At 48.4% G+C, this 22,653-nt stretch overlaps 1 protein-coding gene across 1 annotated transcript in view; it reads left to right on the top strand.

Annotated features, from left to right (window-relative positions):
- STRBP (spermatid perinuclear RNA binding protein) overlaps nt 1-22,446 on the top strand; it is a 79,508-nt gene extending 57,062 nt beyond the window's left edge. The window contains exons 8-18 of the mRNA XM_081967681.1: nt 1,591-1,702; nt 3,321-3,418; nt 3,630-3,741; nt 5,473-5,565; nt 7,694-7,887; nt 8,001-8,159; nt 11,455-11,589; nt 11,692-11,832; nt 13,784-13,910; nt 14,959-15,012; nt 20,976-22,446. Of these exons, the coding sequence (XP_081823807.1) occupies nt 1,591-1,702; nt 3,321-3,418; nt 3,630-3,741; nt 5,473-5,565; nt 7,694-7,887; nt 8,001-8,159; nt 11,455-11,589; nt 11,692-11,832; nt 13,784-13,910; nt 14,959-15,012; nt 20,976-21,052 (1,302 nt within the window). The 3' untranslated portion in view covers nt 21,053-22,446. The remainder of the gene's footprint in view (nt 1-1,590; nt 1,703-3,320; nt 3,419-3,629; nt 3,742-5,472; nt 5,566-7,693; nt 7,888-8,000; nt 8,160-11,454; nt 11,590-11,691; nt 11,833-13,783; nt 13,911-14,958; nt 15,013-20,975) is intronic.
- The last annotated feature ends 207 nt before the right edge of the window (nt 22,447-22,653 follow it).

The raw sequence follows: 22,653 nt of genomic DNA, 5'->3' as shown, positions 1-22,653 counted from the left end.
GAGACAAGAATCTTCAGGGAAAACACCCAGTTGAACAACATCTCAAGAACTATCCTTGACCATCCATGTTCCAGGATGGTCTCCTAAGCCAGGTCTGTTAAAAACAAAAGAGCATCAGTGCTGCCCTTATTCTTTTTGGTGAGCAAGGAGGACCAGGTTTTCAAAACTACTACATAGTAGTTTCCAAGTTTGCTCTGCAAGGACACTTCTGGCCAAAAAGTGATGGATCCAGAGGAGAAGGTCCTAGCTCTCCCCGCCTAGAAGAGCATCGGTAGAAGAGCAGAGGTGCAGCTCAAGAGTTCTTGCTCATCTGCAAGCCGCAAATCAATCTCAGTGGAGGTCTTGGTGCCTTGCAGATGTTTCATTACCCAACTGACTTAACATCATTGATGAGGTACTCCTCATGTCGGTACTCCTCTCTGCTGCAGAACAATTTCCCCCATCCTGGAATATTATTAGATTAATTTATTTTTTACGTATTCCACACAAGGGATTTTTCTCCCTGGTCCAGATGGATGTGCTGGTTGGTAAAGAGCACCAAGACAATGTTCTCTGCAGAAATTGTGTTCCGATGTAAACATTGACTCTGGATAAACACCAGAGGTGGGTTCCTACCACTTTGGACCACTTCGTCCGGAGAGGTAGTAACTTGGTGGCCTGGGTCGCTGGAACCGGCAGCGAGCCGGGCTTACCATGCCCCCCGAACCGGTTCTCTCGGTGGCGCTGTAGGTGCTGCCATCTTGTTTTTGGCTTCTGCGCATGCACAGAAGCATTTTTTTAGTACTCCGCACCAGGTGTGCAAGCGTTGCAGATGCGCGGCGTGTCCCTGAGCAAACCGGCAGTAGCAGCAACAGCAGCCGGAACTCACCCCCTGTCAGCGTTCCAAATATCATGCAGAATTAAATCATTGTCCAAGGCAAAGTTATCCTTAAAGCTCCAATTTAATAAGACAGACATGTTGGCACTATGCTATGAAATTTCAACTCTATTTTACATCCTGTGGGTTCACCCAGTTGAAAGTTCATTTTCTATCCCCACACCCCATAATCCATCACATGTTCCAATCATCATCTTCCACGCTGGCATCTACACCCCTCTGCTTCCGGTCAGGTGTCGAGGTGCGGAGACAAAAGATGACCTTGAGCTTCTAGGAAGAATCACAACAATACATTCCACAATCCTACTCGTTTCTATTCCCCCCTCCTAATTACTACACTAATGAAACACATAGGAAATTATAAGAAAGTGTGGCAGGCCAAAGATTCTTAAAGGAACCTCTGCAGGCCTGACACCCCCTGGATCACACGTACTGCTTGCTTTTGCCCATTGTACACTCGGTGGTGAGTGGATCTCCTAACGCCAATCGCCAGAATAGGGTACGATTCTCCTTCGTTGGACCCAAACGTTCAGATACCTCCAAGAAGAGGGCGGGATTTCCGAACCGTAGCTACGACGGATGGAAATTATTTGGTCCCTTTCTGTGACCTCATGCTTGGGGTTGCCTTGCCCGTCCGTCCGTCCGTCTGTCTTTCTGTCTTTCTCTGATGTTTTTATAAGCATGGGTACTGACCCCGTCCAGTTGTCTTCCAGCCCCTGGAGCTGCTGTGCGAGAAAGCCATTGGCACCTGCAACAGGCCGTTGGGCGCAGGGGAAGCTCTCCGGCGGGTGTTGGAGTGTTTGGCCTCAGGCATCCTGTTGCCAGGTGAGATCCGCCAAGCTTTTCCTCCAAGGTTGACCGGTCATGAATTGATGGACCCCACTGTAGCATGTCCTGTTTGCTGATCCTGCAAGTTTAGAAGACATCACTCCAATGGGCGGTCTTCTTTAACTAGGAGACTGAAAGGGGTTGTCCATGCAGTGGACAGTGAGGAGGTTGGGGAGGACCAATCCTGGAGTCTGGGGAAGGATCGGACGAGGGCTCTGTGTCGGAGGCAGAGAGGGGGCCAGGGCCGTCTGGCAGTGATCAGGTGCCTATGTAGCTAGACAACAGTGAGGCAGAGGAACAACTGGAGCCTGTTCCCAGTGTGTGCATGCACAGAGCTGCCAGGAGAAGGGAACAGCTAAGGAACAAGGGTCGACTTGGGAGTAAAGCCACAGGTGGATGTTGATTGGCCCCTCCCGTAGGAAATAAAAGAGGAGCGAAAGGGGAGTGGGCTTTTGTTCGTTCATTCGTTTCAGGAGTGTGAAGATCTGTCCGTGAATCTCAGAGACTCTGTGCCCAGCCTTTCCTTGCACAGCATCTCATTTGGAAAATATTTACATGGCAGCTCTCCAAGCTAGATAAGGTCTGTGGTCATAAATACGCCTTTGAAAGACTCTTTGCCAGGCCAAAGGTCTGGGCAAAGGTCTTCTTCTAAGATCTGTTATTGTGCAGTGATGACACTAACGTAAAACCTTTGTGAAAACATGACCTCATTTTTGAGGTTGGCTTGAGGAATCTTGGCTGGTACAAGTGACGGATGGTTGAAAGGAGCCTTTTTTCCCCCATTCCCACTGTCTCCACAGCTTTTCTCTTTAGACCTTCCGTATGCAAAACTGATACAAGCCAACTGATAACATTGGATTAGACGCCCATCTCTGTTGTGGCCCACCAGCGACCAGCGCAGCTAGTGGCAGGCTCAGCCAGTGGGGAGGGTTGGGGAGGAAGATGGGCCAGTCCTGGAGTCTGGGGAAGGCTCTGATGAGGGTTCTGTGTCAGAGAGGGGGCCAGAGCCCTCTGACAGTTATCAGCTGCCTTCGGAGTCAGACATCAGTGGGGCAGAGGAACAGCTGGAGCCTGTTCCCAGTGTGTGCGTGCAGAGTGGCCAGAGGAAGGGAACAGCTAAAGAACAGGGGTCGACTTGGGAGGAAGGCCACAGGTGGACGGTGAGTGGCCCCGCCTAGAGGGAATATAAGAAGAGCAAAAGGGGAGTGGAGTTTGCAGGAGACAATTAGTTTGCTTCATTAGTATGAAGATTTGGTCGTGACTCTCAGAGACTCCTTACAAAGCTTCTTGTACAGCTTGGCGTTGGGAAGATATTGGCCTGGCAGCTCTCCAAGCCTGATAAGGTCTGTGGTTGTCAATTCACCCTTGAAAGACTGTTTTTTCCGGGACTTTGCTGGAGGCGAACGAGAGGAATTCACCGTAGCTTAATAAAAAGGGGTTTTGTCGGGACAAGGAGTCTCCTTCGTGATATGGTGAAGCCTAGATCAGAACGATCTCTAACTAGCCGTTTTCCTCCCAGGTAGCTCTTATTTTGTTGCGACTCTGTGGCATCAGGATTATGGTTTTGGGGGCCCATGGGAGAGGCTTGAGGTTTGAACTCCTTCCTTGTGCCTAGGTGGGCCCGGCGTGCATGACCCCTGCGAAAGAGAGCCAACGGATGCCTTGTCTAGCGTGACTGTTCCACAAAGGGAAGCCATAACCCATAGTGCCCAGGTAAAAACGTGCCAGCCACCTAGGTTGGTCTCCTTTCCCTCCAGCAATGGAGAACGAAGGTCCTCTGGGATTTAATGCCGCTGCTTGGGGTGACGGGTTGAACGCTTCCCAATCTATGGAGCAGAGACGTCTCGGGAATCGGAGTAGGACTGACTCGCTAAACAGTGTCCTTTCGTCTTTAACGTTTGACCTATTTTCATGGTTTCCCCAGCATGCCCTGAGACTGTCGGCTTTCGGCCAAATCTACAAGGTGCTGGAGATGGATCCTCTCCCTTCCAATAAGTCCTTCCAGAAATATTCGTGGTCGGGAGCCGAAAAAGAAGGTAGGTGCACTTGAAAGCAGGACAAGAAGGAATTGATGGAAACTCATCCGGGAGAGAAGCAGCCTAGAACTAAGGAGGAATTTCTTGACGCGTAGAACAATTAATCGTCGAGCAACTTGGTTGATGCTCCATCGTGGGAGGCTTTTTTTAAAGAAGGGACTTGACAGAAATGGAATAGAGTTTCCTGCCCGAGCAGGGGCTGGACTAGAAGACCTCCGAGGTCCCTTCCAGCTCTGTTTTGCTGTTCAGTCTCAATGCCAAGGTTCCAGGAAACACCAGCCAACCAAGTAAGCACTTCCTCAAAGTCCCATTTCATTAGAGAGTAGCTGATACCCGGCATTGTCCGGGTGACATATTTTTCGGAGTATAAGACACGCCAGAGTATAAGATGCAACAAGGTTTTGAAGAGGCAAATTTTAAAAAAAGAAAAAGGTTTTGCACTCTGCAGATCTCCCCAAAACGGCCCGTTTTTTGCAAAAAATGGCCCGTTGTTTTTCTTTCTTCTTCAAAAAAAGGGCATGCATAGCCTTTAGGAGGCTTGCAGAGTGCTCCTGGGGGGAGCCCCCCCCCCAAATGATCAAAAAACTGTCTGTTTTTTGCAAAAAACGGGCCCGTTTTTTGTAAAAAAAACAAAAAATTGCATGGATAGCCTTTAGGAGACTTATAGAGTGCTCCTGGGGGAGGGCGGCAAAAATGAGCAAAAAAGACCCGTTTTTTGCTCGTTTTTGCCCTCCCCAGCCCCCAAGAGCACTTTGCAAGCCCCCCCCCCCAAATCCTCTGCATGTCCATTTTTGCAAAGGGGCCAAAAATGCTATATTCAGTGTATAAGACGCACCCAGATTATTTTCGAGTTGCTGTATTTTTTTGGAGTATAAGATGCACCAAGATTTTCACCCTCTTTTGGGGGCGGAAATGGTGAGTCTTATACTCTGAAAAATACGGTAGGTCTTATTTTCTGTGAAATACGGTACCAAATGCATCCATCTGGCTGACAATCTTAACTGAAGTTGCTCAAGCCGTTCCAGAGTTATGCTGGAAAACAGACACAGAGCCATTTTTATATATAGATAGAGGATAGATATAGATGTCGGAAGCAGAGAGGGGGCCAGAGCTGTATGCCAGTTATCAGCTGCCTTCGGAGTCAGACATCAGTGAGGCAGAAGAACAGCTGGAGCCTGTTTCCAGAGAGTTGCCAGACGAAGGGAACAGCTAAAGAACAGGGGTCGACTTGGGAGTAAGGCCACAAGGGGACGATGAATGGCCCCTCCCAGAGGAAATAAAAGAGGGGAGAAAGGGGAGTGGAGTTTGCAGGAGGCAATCAGTTCGCTTCATTGGTTCGTGACTTTCCGAGACTCCTTGCCAAGTTCTGCAGAGATCGGCCTGGCAGCTCTCCAAGCCAGAGAAGGTCTGTGACCGTAAATCCTCCTTTGAAAGACTTCGCTGGAGGTGAAGGAGCAGAATTCACAGTCAATTAATAAAAGGGTTTTTTTTTTGTCGGGACCAGGAGTTTGCTTCATGCTCTTGGGAAGCCTCGGTCAGAACATTAATAAGGAACCCCTTCTCTAACCAGCCTAGGAGAGTGGAGCCCACAGCCAATCTTCCTTCATGCAAAGGGGTTTTTTCCCCTCAATTCAATTTCCGTGTCTCAGCTGCATCGTCTCCCATCAGCGATGTTCGCCTTTTCCCTTTATGCAATTTTTTCTAAAAAAGATTATTTTCTTTTCTTTCTAGGCGCAGGTTTTTCTACCCTAAAGAGGCCTTTCGAAGACGGGTTGGGGGACGAGAAAGACCCCAGTAAGCGAATGAAGAGGAATTTGAGGAAAAGTAAGGATGAGTCTTTCTTCTCCTTCGCTTTCATTTCCGCCACGTTTTGTTTTTAATTTCTAAGCTGCCCTTCATTCATTTCTGCTCCCCTGTCAGCTAACTCTCGCCGTGGGGAATTCGTGGTCCTCGTTTACGGACTGCCTCGTTTAGCCACTGTTTGCACTTAACGACGGTGGGGGAAAAAAGTCGCTGGTGTTTGCGACCAGTTTCCAACACAAAGGAAAGTTGGAAGTAAGACTGTGAGCAATCGCTTCGCTTAACGACCGAGTTCCCGGCCCCAATTGTGGTCACTAAACGAGCCCTTTACATATTTGCAGTGCTTAGCAGCAGATGCAGAATCTGTGTCTTGAATCGGCCAGAATCAGCACTGATTTCACTCTAGTAAACAAATGAAACGAGAATATCCCAATTTTCTCTGTGTAAAGATTATTGGATACTTTTCCCCCCAACATCAGCCTAGTCAATTTTGGATTGGGATAAAATATTTGCTTTTTTTTTTTTTTTTGGGGGGGGGGGAGTGCTGGGTGTTAAATTTCAAACAAATTTCAAACGTTACCCGAGAGCTGGCTTAAGAGAATTAAATTTAACAAATCAATAAATTAGATGAATGTGAAAGAAGGAAGTAGAGAAAGAAAGAAAGAAAGAAAGAAAGAAAGAAAGAAAGAAAGAAAGAAAGAAAGAAAGAAAGGAAAAAGTAAGAAAAAGAATGGAAGGAAGCGAGGAAGAAAGAAAGAAAGAAAATAAGAAAAAAGAAAGAGGAAGAGGAGGAAGGAAAAGAAGGTGGAAGGAAAGATGAAAGGAAAGGAAAGATGAAAGGAAAAAGGAAATAATGAAAATGAAATGTAATAGCTAGGAGTAATAAGATTATATTTATGTGAATTAAAATACCACACCATTCTTGCATTGATATGTATAAATAATATAAGAAAGAGAGAGAGAGAGGAAGAGGAGGAAGGAAAGAAAAGGAAGAAGGAAGGAAGGTGAAAGGAAATATGAAAGGAAGAAGGAAATAATGAAAATTAAATGTAATAACTAGGAGTAATAAGATTATGTTTATGTGAATTAAAATACCACACCATTCACGCATTGATATGTATAAATAATATAAGAAAGAAAGAAAGAAAGAGAGAGGAAGAGGAGGAAGGAAAGAAAAGGAAAAAGGAAGGAAAGTGAAAGGAGAGATGAAAGGAAGAAGGAAATAATGAAAATGAAATGTCATAACTAGAAGTAATAAGATTATGTTTATGTGTATTGAAATGTATGACACACAGGTACCATACTATTCACTCATTGATACGTATAAATAACATAAAATAAAAATTTGATTGGAAATAAAAAAACAAGAAGAAAGGGAAAGTTTGTTCTGGAAAACACCAGCTTATTCTATTCGGTTCTCCCATCAGTGATCGTTGATTTTAGTGTCCCCTTTTTCTGGAAATTCCCAATTTTCCTGACAAAAACCTTCGGCTCGGGGATCACCCAGTGGTCTCCTCACCCTGCTGAATTTCTCCAGAGAAAAGGGAAAGATCTCCAAGACTCTCAAAGAGCTTACAGGAGTGGAGAAAAGCAGATCTCTCCCCCTGCCCCCTCCCCCCTACAGAAGGCATGGCCTCGGGATGCCCCCTACCCATCCCAGCTTCCCCCATTCTTAGCCTGTCTGTCAGATTCGGGTTAATGTCGGGGTTCCAAATAGAACCCAAAATTAAATCCGAGTCCAAGGCAAAGGTTTGCTCAAAGTCCCAATTTATGAAGAGAGCCACATCCAAGGCAAAGGTTTGCTCAAAGTCCCAATTTATGAAGAGAGCCACATTGGCACATCTGGGAAAACCCGAATCTGAAAGCTTCCTGGTTTTCCCCACCCAGTTGAAAGTCCAAGATCTTGCCCCCCCCCACACCCACCAGCCCATCCCATGGTCCAATCTCCCACTCCCATGCTGGCAGCTTCCACCCATCCAGTTCCGATCAGGTGCAGAGGTGCAGAGACAAAGGATGACCTTGGATTTCTGGAAAGAATGTCGTTATGGCTACCTATCATCTAACCCCCTCGCATTTTCCCATAATAGAAAAGGCATAGTAGAATAATAGAATGTGTGGCAGGCCAAAGATCCAAAAGAATAGATGGCTGCAGGCCTGACACCGTCCGATCTCATGAATGCCTTGATGCGGCTGAATCAGATCCGGCCCGGCCTCCAGTACAAGTTGCTTTCTCAGTCGGGGCCCGTCCATGCCCCGGTCTTCACCATGTCGGTCGACGTGGACGGGACGACCTACGAAGCCTCAGGACCTTCCAAGAAGACCGCCAAGCTTCACGTGGCCGTAAAAGTGAGCCCACCCGCTCTCTGCTCTTTGGTCTTTCTTGGGCGTCGGTTGGGGTCGGGGTACGGGTCGACACCTTGGCTGAAGGGAAATGTCTCCTTGATATGCGGTTCATGCAGGTGTTGCAAGCGATGGGTTATCCCACCGGCTTTGATGCAGACATGGAATGTACGAGCTCCGACGAGAAGTCGGACACCGAAGGCAAAAACGAGACTGTCTCTTCAACCACGAGCAATAATAATGGCAATTCCACAGTTGATACCTCTGCAACCTTAGAGGTGCGTCTTCTTTCTCCTCCTTCCCCTCCTCTCATTCTCATCTTCCTTCTTTCCTTCGTTCCTTCCTCTCTTCCTTCCTCTCATTCTCATCTTCCTTCCTTCCATTCTCAACTCCTTCCTTCCTTTCATCTCCTTCCCTCCTTCCTTCCTTCCATTCTCAACTCCTTCCTTCCTCTCATCTCCTTCCCTCCTTCCTTCCTCTCATTCTCAACTCCTTCCTTCCTTCCTTCTTCCCTGCCTCCCTCCCTCTCATTCCCCTCTCCTTCCTCTCATTCTCATCTTCCTTCCATTCTCAACTCCTTCCTTCCTCTCATCTCCTTCCCTCCTTCCTTCCTCTCATTCTCAACTCCTTCCTTCCTTCTTTCCTTCCTTCCCCCCTTCCTCTCTTCCTTCCTCTCATTCTCATCTTCCTTCCTTCCATTTTCAACTCCTTCCTTCCTCTCATCTCCTTCCCTCCTTCCTTCCTCTCATTCTTAACTCCTTCCTTCCTTCTTCCCTCCCTCCCTCTCATTCTCCTCTCCTTCCTCTCCTTCTCATCTTCCTTGCTTCCATTCTCAACTCCTTCCTTCCGTTCTCAACTCTTTCCTTCCTCTCATCTCCTTCCCTCCTTCCTTCCTCTCATTCTTAACTCCTTCCTTCCTTCTTCCCTCCCTCCCTCTCATTCTCCTCTCCTTCCTCTCCTTCTCATCTTCCTTGCTTCCATTCTCAACTCCTTCCTTCCGTTCTCAACTCTTTCCTTCCTCTCATCTCCTTCCCTCCTTCCTTCCTCTCATTCTTAACTCCTTCCTTCCTTCTTCCCTCCCTCCCTCTCATTCTCCTCTCCTTCCTCTCCTTCTCATCTTCCTTGCTTCCATTCTCAACTCCTTCCTTCCGTTCTCAACTCTTTCCTTCCTCTCATCTCCTTCCCTCCTTCCTTCCTCTCATTCTTAACTCCTTCCTTCCTTCTTCCCTCCCTCCCTCTCATTCTCCTCTCCTTCCTCTCCTTCTCATCTTCCTTGCTTCCATTCTCAACTCCTTCCTTCCGTTCTCAACTCTTTCCTTCCTCTCATCTCCTTCCCTCCTTCCTTCCTCTCATTCTTAACTCCTTCCTTCCTTCTTCCCTCCCTCCCTCTCATTCTCCTCTCCTTCCTCTCCTTCTCATCTTCCTTGCTTCCATTCTCAACTCCTTCCTTCCGTTCTCAACTCTTTCCTTCCTCTCATCTCCTTCCCTCCTTCCTTCCTTCCTCTCATTCTTAACTCCTTCCTTCCTCCTTCCCTCCCTCCCTCTCATTCTCCTCTCCTTCCTCTCCTTCTCATCTTCCTTCCTTCCATTCTCAACTCCTTCCTTCCTCTCATCTCCTTCCCTCCTTCCTTCCTTCCTTCCATTCTCAACTCCTTCCTTCCTCTCATCTCCTTCCCTCCTTCCTTCCTTCCTCTCATTCTCAACTCCTTCCTTCTTCCCTCCCTCCCTCCCTCTCATTCCCCTCTCCTTCCTTCCCCTCCCTGCCTCCCTCTTTGCATTTCTTGTTTATTCTCTTATGAGATCGAAAAGTTTCCCCTTGACCTGCCAAATTCTGGGTCAGGAGAGAAAAGACAGAAACACCATTGGTGCCCCTTTAGGCACCAACAATCTAAACTCAAAACCGTGTTTTTCTTTCGTTTTTTCCCACCTGCAAAGCTGTTCACCCAAGGCTGTTAACGGCAGGCAGGGGTTTGCTGCCCTTCCCTTTGTTCTCCCTTTGCCCTTTTCAAAAAAAGAAAGAAGAAATAAGCTGAAGCTGGAGCTAGGTAGGACCCAATTGATTTCATCCACCCTAGACTTCACCTGTAGCAGTTCTGATGGCTCCAGGGACTTTGTCCCCAGGATGCCCAGACTGTTACGTCACCGTCCCCTAGCTCAGCATCAGAGCAGGCGCCTCGGAGTAACCGGAAACTTTAGCCTGGAGTATTTCTGGCCCAGGCGGGCAGAAGGAGGAGGAGGCGGGGAGATATGCCCAATTATGTAGGAAGACAGGATAGCAGTCTTCCAATATCTCAGGGGCTGCCCCAAAGAAGAGGGAGTCCAGCTATTCTCCAAAGCACCTGAGGGCAGGACAAGAAGCGACGGGTGGAAATTAATCAAGGAGAGAAGCAACTTAGAACTAAGGAGAAATTTCCTTAGACAGTTAGAACAATTAATCAACGGAACGACTTGCCTCCAGAAGTTGTGAATGCCCCAACACGGGAAGCTTTTAAGAAGAGGTTAGATAGCCATTTGTCTGAAGTGGTGGAGGGTTTCCTGCCTAAGCAGGGGGTTGGACTAGAAGACCTCCAAGGTCCCTTCCAACTCTGTTATTCTATTCTATATGATCAGGTGTGAAAACATGTGTAAACGGAAGGTGCGTAGGTATGAGACCACGGGTGGGTCCAGGAACTATCTGCCTCCCCTCCTTGTATGAATTGTGCCCGAGCGGCTTCTGTTTATCTCATAGACAGATCTGGAGCTGCCCCTTCCCTCCTTTCTCATCTCCGTCTGTCTATCCGTCTGTCTCTTTATTGCCTATTCGCCTGTCTTCCTTCATTCTGTCTATCCATCTTCTTCTCTTTCTGTTTATCTATTCAATTCTCTCTCTCTCTCTCTGCTTCTCTGTCTCTTCCCTCTATCCATATTCCATTCCATTCCTTTCTTTCTTCATTCCATTAAATTATTACCATATCTCTCCTCTCTACCCCCTCCCTCTACCTACCTACCTATTATCTATCTACCCTTCCATCCATATCTATCTATATCTATCTATCTATCTATCTATCTATCTATCTATCTATCTATCTATCTATCTATCATCTATCTATCTATCTATCATCTATCTTATATCTATCTCTACCTATCTCTCTCTCTCTCATCTGTCTATCTATCCATTCACCCACCCACCCACCTACCTACATACATACCCACCCACCCACCCACCGATCGAGCGATCATCTATCTATCTATCTATCTATCTATCTATCTATCTATCTATCTATCATTCTATCTATCATCTATCTATCTATCTATCTATCTATCTATCTATCATCTATCATCTATCTATCTATCTCTACCTCTACCTCTCTCTCTCTCTCTCATCTGTCTGTCTATCCATCCATCCATCCATCCATCCATCCATCCATCCATCCATCCATCCACCTACCTACCAACATACCTACCTACCTGTTTCCCTTCTGATTCCTACCAATTGCGGGAGAAGGGAGAGGTCCTCACCAAACGTTGCACATGATGAAACTGAGAGCCCCAGTGGCCCCTGGTCCTCAACTCCCCCCCCCCCTTTGCTTCTAGGTCCGAACTCAGGGTCCCATCCTCACAGCCAGCGGCAAGAATCCGGTGATGGAGCTCAACGAGAAGCGGCGAGGCCTGAAGTACGAGCTTATCTCGGAGACGGGCGGAAGCCATGACAAGCGGTTTGTGATGGAGGTGAGGAGGGAGGGTCCCCACCAGGCTTGGGACTTCCTCTGGCGGGGGGCGGGGGAGAATGTGATGCCCAGCCAGGGTGCCCATTGCCAATCTCGCTTCCAGGTAGAAGTCGACGGGCAGAGGTTCCGAGGGGCTGGCCCCAACAAGAAAGTAGCCAAGGCCAGTGCTGCTTTGGCGGCTCTGGAGAAACTCTTCTCTGGGCCCAACGCAGCTGCCAATAAGAAGAAAAAGATTCTCCCACAGGTGAGAGGGGAGGGGCCGCATCAGAGGGAACCGAGTCCCTGTGCAAGCTTCTGAAGTCAGCAGAAACCCAGAAGAATTGGGGGGGACAGGGGGGGGAGATTTTGGGGTGGAGAAAAAGGGAGGGACAGCATCTCCCCAGGTGCTGTCTCCATGGTAGAGGGGCTGCATGTCAGCTCCGGTGAGCCCACAGTGTGAAGATTCCAAAAGATGACCTAATTAATTTACGAGCCTCAAGACAAATAATTAATAATAATAATTTATTAAATTTCTAGACCGCCCCCTCTCCCCGGAGGGACTCGGGGCGGTGTACAGGAATAAATTTAAAAACATACAAACAATCATATACATAGCTAAAAATCAAATTAAACAACCCCTGTACGAATTTATAAAAATTAAAAACATTAAAAACAGACCCTAAAACCAATCCTAAAAATTTAGAAATAAAATTGAGGTGGGAAAGATGGAATTAGGCCAAGCCGGCTAGCTGGAATAGATGGGTTTTAAGTTTCTGACGGAAGGAGCGAAAGTTCAAAAGAAATCCATTCATTTATTAGGATCAACATTTTGACATGTTCTTCTGTGGAGCCGAAACTGATTTCCACTTAATTGCGTTTGAACTTTATCCCCCTGTATCCCCTCCCTTCTGTCTGTGTCATAAATCACATTCACCAACAAGATGCTACAGCAGGCTATGAGCATGCACATTTCACACACCAGCTGTAGGAATATAAGACCTGACTCTGGCCAAAGGTATGCATGGAATTCTACTCCCTTTTTTTTATGTCGACTTGATAGTAGTCATGGAAATGCTTTGCAAGTTGACACACAGGCCCGGAGCTGCCATTCGGGCGGGAGAAGCGGTGAGAGCTGTCCTTATTAGCTTACTAGCTGGAGATCTCCCTCCTCCTCCACAAGCAATCCAGCTGAGAACTCTCCATCACTCTTCATGACTGACTGCTGGCTGTTTTCCACTGAGAACACTCCATGACTGATAACTGACTGAGAACACTCCATGACTGATAACTGACTGAGAACAATCCATGACGGATTGCTGGGTGGTTTTCACTCTGGGTCACGAGGTGATGGATGTGTGGCCTACAGGTGGAACTCTCGCCTCACATTCAGGAGGGTGTGCGTTCAATCCTAGGTTAGAGGCAGATATTTCTCTCTCTGGGCACAAGGAGAATACATCATCTGAACAAAACTCCTCATTGGCAACAGGAGGGGCATCTGGCCACTCAGCTCCATTCAGTTGACCAGAACTAGGGATTATGGGGTCGTTAAAAGAAGATGATGACTAGGCAGTCACTTCTCTGAAATGGTAGAGGGCCGTGATGGCGAACCTATGGCACATGTGCCCAAAGCGGCACACGGAGCCAGGTCGCCTGGCACGCACGGCGTTGCCCATTCCTCTTCTGGGTTTCTGGCGCGACGATCAGCTGGCCTTCGTGTGTGCAGCAGTGCCGGAAACTGACTATATCTGCTGGATATAACTCCTCATTGGTGACAGGAAGGGCAGTAAACACCTCCTTTTGGTTGCCCAGACTCCCGCCTGCAAGGGATTATTATAGTGTTGTTAAAAGGAGATGATGAAGAAGGGGGGGGGGGACTAGATCCAGCTGGGGAGGAGGGGATTGAGGAAGGGTTTGAGCAGAGCCAGAGAGGACAAACTGTGGCCCTTCATGACAGCTTTGTGGGGAAGTGAAAGCAGAAGGAAGCTAGAACATGGTCCTTACTTCACTTATCTTAGCCACCAAAGAGCTATTTTCTCTGCTCTCGAGGAATCTCATTCTTCTGATCTGCAGCTTGCTCGGTCCTTCTTTCAGTCGATCCTGACCCTCCCCGGGACCTGAATCCCCCTTGGAAGACGACAAAACGAAAGGAAGGGAGTCAACAGCGGCTGTGATGCTTTTTTGGTTGGGCTTCATTCTTCTCCGCCTCTCTTCCACAGACCAAAGGAGGGATCGTAAACACAGCCACGTCTGCGGCGGCGCGAGGAAGAGGACGAGGGTCTCCCATGCGGGGGGCGTTTGTCGGGGCGGCGGCAGCAGCAGCAGCCACCAGTTACCTGGCACCAGGTAGAACCAGCCAGGGTTGTCCTGTGGTTGTAAGAGGGGGACAACAAGCCCTACCATGGCTGACCATTAAAATAATAATAATAATAATCAGTTTTTATCCACCAGTGTGGGTTGTTGTCGGCAAGTCACCACAATCGCAAAGAGCAGATATTCTGCAAGAGACCCTTAACCTCTGGGAGTTTGATGTCCCCAAAAGTTAAAAGTTGTCAACTTGGGAGGCTCCCACTATATACTACACCTGACTGAGACCTACTACTGGCAGTCCTTGGACTTGCGACGGCAATTAGGACTGGGATTTCAGTCGCTAAACAGTGGGGTCATTCCAGCGAGTTGTCACGTGACTGGATCTGATTTGTCAACCCTTGTTACAGTGGTCATTCAATGTATCACACCGTCAATTCTCAGTGTTGTCATGGGGCCAGAATGTGTGTGTGTGTGTGTGTGTGTGTGTGCGTGCGCATTCCACGCATACTGTCGGCTAGAGTCGCGTGTCAGATTATTGCAGCCAGTTTGGGAGGGGTGCATCTTATAGGGTAATGTGGAAATCTGTCAGGTTTCCTTAAAATGCCCTAATTGATTCATAAGTACCGAATCAAGTTTCCAATACAAAACCAGTCATTTATTAGGAGCACCCTTAGGCAAGATCTGTTTGCAGTCAAGCCTCTGCTTTGTTTGATTTAGCTCTGAACTTTACCCCTGTTCCTTCCCTCCCATCAGTCTGTGTCATAAATCACATTACCCAATGAGGTGCACCCCTCCCAAACCGGCTGCCGTAATCTGAGATCCGACTCCAGCCGACAGTATGCGTGGAATACACTTCTCCCCCACGTCCCCATTCTGTCCCTATGACAACACTGAGAGTTGACACACGCATTTGTTAAGTGACTCCAGATCCTCCCGTTTGCTGGTTGAAAGCTGGCTTGGATGACCGCAGGATGCTGCTAGCGTCTTGAAATCTAACCGGCGGGCATCTCTGCCATGCCCCTTTTGCCCTCCGTGCCCACCCGCGAGGACCTGTCACCGTGTCTTTTGTCTGCTTCCCTTGCAGGGTATGCGGCACCGTACGGATACAACGCGGCAGCTGCCGCTGCGCCAGCTTATGGTACGTCTTTCTCTTTTCCTTGTCTACGTGTATCTCAGGGCAGATTTTTTGGGGGGGGGTCTGGGGGAGGAAAAGTGGGGTCCTCTCTGGACGGCCATCAGCCAAGCTGCTCTTCTCGCTGTGGCTTGTTCCTCCTGGCTTGCTTCTGCCTGTCCGCGAAAGAGCTGCTTGCCCTAACTGCCTGCTCCCGCGTCCCCCCCGCGCCGGAACCGATAGGACTGTCCCCTTCCTGAACGGCCATCTTGTGCTCCATTCAAAGCTGCTCAAAGGGCCAAATCTTCCTCCTAGCTCCGAGTCATCCAGCTCGCCAAGCACGACAATCCCTCTGAAGTGAACTTCAAAAGATTCCTTTATCGGGAGCGCCAGCAAAAAAAGTTTCTCTCTCAGACTGACAAGTCCGTCCGCCTGGAAGATGAATAGTTGTTTGCCACATCTATTCATCTCCACTCCCTGCCGTTGATCCCCAGAGCGAGGGTAGGGCTTTGTTAGCAGTGATGGCTCTTCTGTCCCGAGGACCGGCCCATAGATTTCCACTGCTCTCCTCTCCTCTGCCTTCTGTGCATCCGCGCATCAGGCACTGGACTCAGCTGTTCTTCCTCTTCCTCATCAGCCACCTCCAGACCTGGGGGTTGTTGACTGTCCACCGGAGGGCTGACGGACGGCCCAGGCTCCGCCTCTTTCTCTCTCTCTCTCTCTGCCCGCTCCATTCCATCTTCCCCCTCGGAGCTCTCAGGTTGCCCTGATGCTGATCCTGACTCCATGCCGCCTCCTGCTCTGATTTGGCTCGGGGTGTGTGTGTGTGTGTGGCTGGCGGCCAACAGGCCACAACGGTTGGCTTCTCTCCCGCCTTCCCTCTGTGGTCCTCTTTTCTGACTTGCCAATGGCAAGGTCACCTCTTGGGGTCAGGTCCCGAGATACTGTAGGCTGCCCTTTGGCCATCTGGTGCCCGCCCTCCCCTTCCCGGGGCTGGGTCTTCCATTGCATTTTCCATCGTCCCCTAATTTGTCTGGGGGCAGATGGGAATTGTTCAGCATCCTGCCTGGAGGGACACCAGATTGTGAAACACCCCCCGCCAGGAAGGAGAGGGGGGGCTGTTGGCGCTCGGCCTAGTACTGCGGGGGTCCAGAGCCCCAGAGTTTCTGCTACAAGACACTTAACTTTGCTCTTGTTTGAAGAGCCAGTCAACCAATGTTTAAATGTGTAGAAGCCAATTCTTCTCACTCAGAATTCTCTCAAGAACTCACCTACACCTCAGACTTATGACCACGATCGAGCCCCCAAATTTCTCCCGCTACGTGAAAACATTGGTTGAAGGAATTCTGCCCCCTTTGACGGCCTCGGCTTGCCACCGTTGTTAAGCGAATCGAGTCCGCAATGCTGTCGTGAGGTGAATCTGGCTTCCCCGTGGCTTGTCAGAAGCGACCGTCAGGCTACGAGTCAGTTGCCAAGCGGCTGATTTTTTGATCAGGTGACCACGGGGAAATCGCGAGTGTGGAAAAACGGCCATCCATCTGTTTCCAGGGACGTCACTTTGAAAGAGTCAGTAAACGAACAGTCGTAAGTCGAGGACTACCTGTCCTGACTCCACCATTCTTGGACCATCCACCCGTGGCAAGGACCAGGATGCCCACTCCCTCTCCACATCATGTTTTCCTTCCCCAAGCCAGGGGAAGGAAAACCTTGCTCCCAATAGCTGCTGCTAAGGCAGGGATGGTGAATCTTTCCGGCACCGAGTGTCCAAACCAGAATGGACATGCATGCCCGCCGGAGCGCCAGAAACTTGAAAGACCAGTTGGCCAGTGTGCATGTGAATGCCAGCCAGTTTCCAGCACGTGCCTGTTTTTTGGGCTGCTTTTCGGGCCGTTTTTCGAGCTACTTTCAGGCTGGTTTTTTTTTTCAACCCGAAAAAACGCCCGAAAAACGCCCTGGTTTTTTTGCCGTTTGGAGTGCCTTTTTCAGGCCTTTTACCCATGCTCCAGCGCCCACGAAAACCAACTGGCAACGGTGCGTGTGCCCACAGAGAGGGCTCTGCCTGCCCCCTCTGACACAGGTTCACCATCATGGTTCTAAGGTCTATGCTTCGCTCCCCAACCTCAACGCATCTTCGACTGCAACCCTTGATTTTTTAAAAACTTTGAATAATTCGGGGGAGGGGACCGAAAACAAACAAACAAAAACAGAAAAGAATTGGCTCTTTGAGGACTTTGAATGTGGTTTTATGCAGCAAAGAGGAGAAACGTCTTTGGAGTCAGCAATGGCCACCACTCTCTGCCTTGCATTAAGTAGCTGGATGCTTTGGTGGGTCCAGGAGCTTCCCGTTATGTCTCTGCATGATTTCCTGTCCCACTTCCAGTCTGACTTTTGCAGGGGATTGTGTCAGATTGATGCACGGAAGCACGACGGCGTTGCCGGATTCTTCTGCAGGTGGAGCTCTGAATCTTCCCTCTTCTTGGAAAGGAAGTGTTCTGACTTAGACTTCCTGAGAAAGCATAAATCACCATCTTAGCCCCCAAACTCCTCTTTTATTTAGACGGCTGCGAATTATGGTCATTCACAGCCCGTAATGATTCACAAACAGTCTGTGAAGAGTCCGACAGAACTCTGCCACAGTCTTTCAGGGTAATGCTGATAAGCGCCCACCTTTATCTCCCTTGAAACGCTGCCAGAGATCTAATTGCCCATTAGTTTCGCAAGACCAAACGGAGCACAGAGTCAAACAGAGCTTCTCAGAGCTTGAACCGACTAGATGAACTAATTGATTCCTGCACAAAGGCTAACGTCCATTTGCTCCTCTTTTATGTGTTATGGGAGGGGCCAATCATCTCCAAGCCTTACTCCCAAGTCGCCCTTTCTGTCTTAACTATTCTTGCCTTCTGGCAGCTCTGTGCATGCGCACACTGGGAACAGGCTCACACTGTTCTTCTGCCTCACTGATGTCAGACACCAGAGGCTCCGGAGGCAGCTGATAACTGTCAGACGGCCCTGGCCCCCTCTCTGCCTCTGACGCAAAGCCCTCGTCTGAGCCTTCCCCAGACTCCAAGACTGGCCCATCTTCCTCCCCAACCTCCTCACTGTCTGACTCTGCTGCCAGCTCTGCAGGCCACTGGCGGACTACAACAGGGAGTTCCTTAGCACGGGGAGGGGCTGCTTTGCACCTTAAACCCCAAATTCTATAGCAAACTGGTCGCATTGCCCAGTTATCCTGGGTTGGATATGGCTCTAATCTTGCCAACTTCCCTCAGGAAGAAATAAACACTGCAAAAAAAAAAAAAAAGTGTTTGGACAGGAAGGATGGATTGTTTTAGGGGGCAGGCAGCTGAGTCAAGGTTGACTCGTCCTTCCGTCCTTCTGAGGCGGGTAAAACGAGGACTCAGATTGTTGGGGGGCAAGAGGCTGATTCTATAAACAGTTTAGAGAGGGATGGAAAGCACTGTATATAAAAGGCCTAAATCAGGGGTGTCAAACTCAATACGGCCCACGGGCCGGATTCGGCCTGCGGAGTCCTTTGACCCGCTGGTCTGGCTTGGGGAATAGCAAAGGACTGGCCCGCAGCGCCTCTGCTAGCAAAAATGGGGCAGGGGGGGGCTATGAGTGGCCCCCATGCCCCATTTTTGGCCTAGATAGTTTCCTGCAGTATTCTGCCAGCCAAATGGGCCACAGGGGGCCACGTGCAACCCCTCGGGCCCCGTTTTCAGCCTGGACGGTGCAGCACCGAGCACTGTTTTGGCCAGCAGAGTGCTGCAGGAGGCATCCATCCTGTCTCCCTCCCCCCCCCCCCGGCTCATGGAGGGCAACTCCAGTGCGGATCCAGTCCGCGAAGAAATCCAGTTTGACATCCCAAGTCTTGTCTAAGTCCCATTGCTATTGCTAAAATATATTGGGCCAATGAAGGTATGGACTTGGGAGAAAGTTTTACTCCAAGGACTTCGCTGGCTGTTGAGAATTTTTCCTTGACCGGCCATTTATTCTGCCTTGGGAACAAGCTGGTGGTATTTGAGAAAATAATGGGACTGTACTGTTCCCAATGTACAGACTGTACATTGGGGAGGCGGTGGCTCAGTGGCTTAAGATGCTGAGCTTGACGATCAGAAAGGTCGGCAGTTCGGCGGTTTGAATCCCTAGCGCCGTGTAACAGAGGGAGCTCCCGCGACTTGTCCCAGCTTCTGCCAAACTAGCAGTTCGAAAGCAGATTTAAAAATGCAAGTAGAAAAAATAGGAGCCACCTTTAGTGGGAAGGTAACAGCATTCGGTGCCCCCTTTGGCGTTGATTCACGCCGGCCACATGACCACGGAGACGTCTTCGGACAGCGCTGTCCCTCCTCCAGCTATGCCTTCAAGCCTGAGGTGTTTGGGGTGTCCCCAACTTGTGCAAGATCAGGAAAAAACAGCAACCCTCAAAACGGCCAGAAGTCCCAATTTGGACGGCGGGAGGCTGACATGTAAGAGCCTCTCCTGCTTCCCCGCCCCTGCTAACTCAAACGGTCCCTGGCTGACTCCAACAGGCTTATGCAGAGAAAAGCTGCCCTCCTTTTCTGCATAAACATTTCTCACAGGTCCCTTTGTTGGTTTTGTTTCTGTCCTTTGGTGGTTGGTCGGTCGCTTGGTTGTAGTGCTGAGTTTTGAGGCCGCGGGGCTGCTCCTGATTTTGCCAAAGCCCTCCCTTCCCTCTTCTCTCTTCTCTGCCTGCGTGAAGCTGTTTGCATGTCGGAAAAAAAATGATAATAATAATCACTCTTGACCATGTTGCTCCTTTTGAAAAAAAAAACCTGCTGTTGCTGCTTTCTGATTTCTAAAAAAACCCGGACATGCTAGCGGGGGCGGTGAAACGATTCAGAGAGATCATCCGATAGGGAAGCAAACCTTCTCGTTTTGGTACTTAAAACCAAACCCGAGCATCTCCCAAAGATTCTCGCGAGGCCACAAGAATTTTAAACAAAAAAAATCTAGGCAAAGAAAGACCTTCAAAATACCCTGCCCTCCATTCTCTAGGAAACAATTGGCCACGCTGGGTTGGAAGTCGGGCTGTGGCATATGGGTTTGCTTGTCCGCAGCACAGGATCAGCCTGTCCTGACCTAAGCTTCCTGAGACCGTAAAAAAATCACACGCTTAGTGCCAAAAACCCTCTGTTTATTTAAACGGCTGTGAATTATTATGTTCATTCACAGCCCGTAATGATTCAGAAACAGTCTGTGAAGAGTCCGACAGAAGTCTGCCACAGTCTTTCAGGGTAATGCTGATAAGCGCCCACCTTTATCTCCCTTGAAACGCTGCCAGAGACCTAATTGCCAACTAGTTTTGCAATGCCAAACAGAGCACAGAATCAAACGGAGCTTCTCAGAGTTTGAACCGACCAGAATGAACAAAGTTGCTTCCTGTAAAGGCTCACATCTGTTTGCTCCTCTTTTATGTCTTATGGGAGGGGCCAATCATCTCCAAGCCTTACTCCCAAGTCGCCCTTTTTTGTCTTAATTGTTCTTCCCTTCTGGAAGCTCAGTTGGAACAGGCTCCAGCTGTTCTTCTGCCTCACTGATGCCAGACTCTGAAGGCAACTGATAACTGTTTAGACGGCTCTGGCCCCCTCTCTGCCTTTGACACAGAGCCCTCGTCCAAGCCTTCCCCAGACTCCAGGACTGGCCCATCTTCCTCCCCAACCTCCTCACTGTCTGAATCTGCTGGTGGGATGTGCCGAGTTCTTGAAATTAGTAGCTCTGTAGATCCCTTTCCTGACGAAAAGTCCGTTGGGAAGGAATGGGCCTCTTTGGTTTTTGGGAATGCTGGCGGAGGGGACTCACTTTGACCCACCCAGACACATCTGTCTTTTGATGTTCAGATGAATTAGGAGTCCAAATCCATTTGCTCTCCTCCTCCTTCTTCTCCTTCTCCTCCTCCTTCTCCTCCTTCTAGCTTACCTTTTTCGGATACTTAGATTTATCCAAGTTTTGTTGGTTTCTTCCTTCCCTAGGTCTGCCCAAGAGAATGCTCCTGTTGCCAGTTATGAAATTCCCAACTTTTCCAATGCCCCATTATTCGTTCTTTTAGCCTTCGGCTGACTCCAACCCTCTCTTGACCGGCTTCCATAAACCCAAGACAGGATGTTAGAAGGAAATGAGATAACAGGACACACAGCTAGCCTACCTACCTTTTAATCCTGGTTTCCTTGGAAACGCAACACCCTTTGAGCAAAAAGCATTTGTAAAAAAAAAAAAATCCATCTTTTTCCAACTTTTTTTTTAAAAACTTTATTTTATTTTAACAAAATGCAAACTTAGTTCTCTCTTAAAAACTTGAAGAAGAAAAAAAAAACAACCCAACATACATGAAACTATGGTCTGTGAAAATGGTTACCTCATTTTTTTTTCTTCCCCTTCGCCTCCAAAATAACATTATATATATATATATATATATAATCTCAACCTTCTGTGATAGGGAAGAAACTTTAGATGCTTTGTTTTTAACTGAACGGAATTCCGAATTATGTAAAACCTTAAAACTTGTGAAGGATGTATAGAGTATTAAAAAAAAAAAAACTGATCACAAAATAAAACCAGTTTTTGTCGTAATAGAGAAGTAATTTTTTTTTTTTGCCTGTTTCCTAATATCAATCCCTTGGGCCCAAACTTTATAATTTTAGGATTATGGGATGCAGTTGCGTTTTTGGTTCGGGATTCTTTTTGTGGTCTTTTTTTTTTTTTAAAGAGATTGACGTGCCAATAAATTACTATTCAAGAAATGAAAGGAAACTAAAGAGTTAGATTTATAATCATGGAACTTTGTCTTAAAAGTTAGCAGGGCTTGACTTTACGGAGGCCTCTCTTAGGACACCTGACTCCAAATCAAGAATGATCTTCCGTGGCTTTCTTTGCACATATTTGGGACATGAGCCACCGTGGCACAGGAGTTAAGAGTCAGAGGTGGTATTCAATCGATTCGGAACGGTTAACACGAATCGGTTGCGAAAATTGAAATTGCTGGTGGGCTCATCCCTGCTCTACGCCGTTCTCTTTAGGCACGTTTTCAAGCTGCACACTTGCGTGCAAACCACAATCAAAGCACGTCACATTTGCGAACCGGTAGGGAAAGTAAGTGGAATATACCACCCCTGGTTAGAGGGCGGTACTGCAGGCTACTTCTGCTGACTGCCGGCTGCCTGTAATTTGGCAGTTTGAATCTCACCAGGTTGACTCAGCCTTCCATCCTTCCGAAGTGGGTAAAATGAGGACCCGAGATTGTTGATAGCCTGACTGTGTAAACCGCTTAGAGAGGGCTGTAAAAGCACTATGAAGCGGTATATAAGTCTTGTGCTACTGCTATAAGTAGGACTGCCTACCTGTGTTCTCCACCTGGCCATCCGTACCTGTGGCTTTCTCCTAAGTCCTTGGGAATCAGGAGTTTTTAGCTTGGATTCTCCCAAGCAGCAGGGTTGCCCCCCCCCCCTCTTCCGTTCTGATTTCTTTTGATTTGGAACCAAAAAAAGGGCTTGGAACTTGTCAAGGGTTCGTTTGTTCCTGAATTTTACGAAAGCTGCTTTGCGCTAAACCAGCCAGAATATTCGGGGAAATCAGTTGCAGAGATCAAAGATGCCTCCAGACCATTAGCTGATATCATGTAATGCAGGGATTCAAAAGAAAATTAGACTTTTT

The sequence above is a fragment of the Natrix helvetica genome (genome assembly GCF_964273705.1).
Source record: "Natrix helvetica genome assembly, chromosome: 15".
NCBI lineage: Eukaryota > Metazoa > Chordata > Lepidosauria > Squamata > Natricidae > Natrix > Natrix helvetica.
The sequence above is the reverse complement of the archived record's forward strand: the minus strand, read 5'-3'. Positions and strand labels throughout refer to the sequence as shown.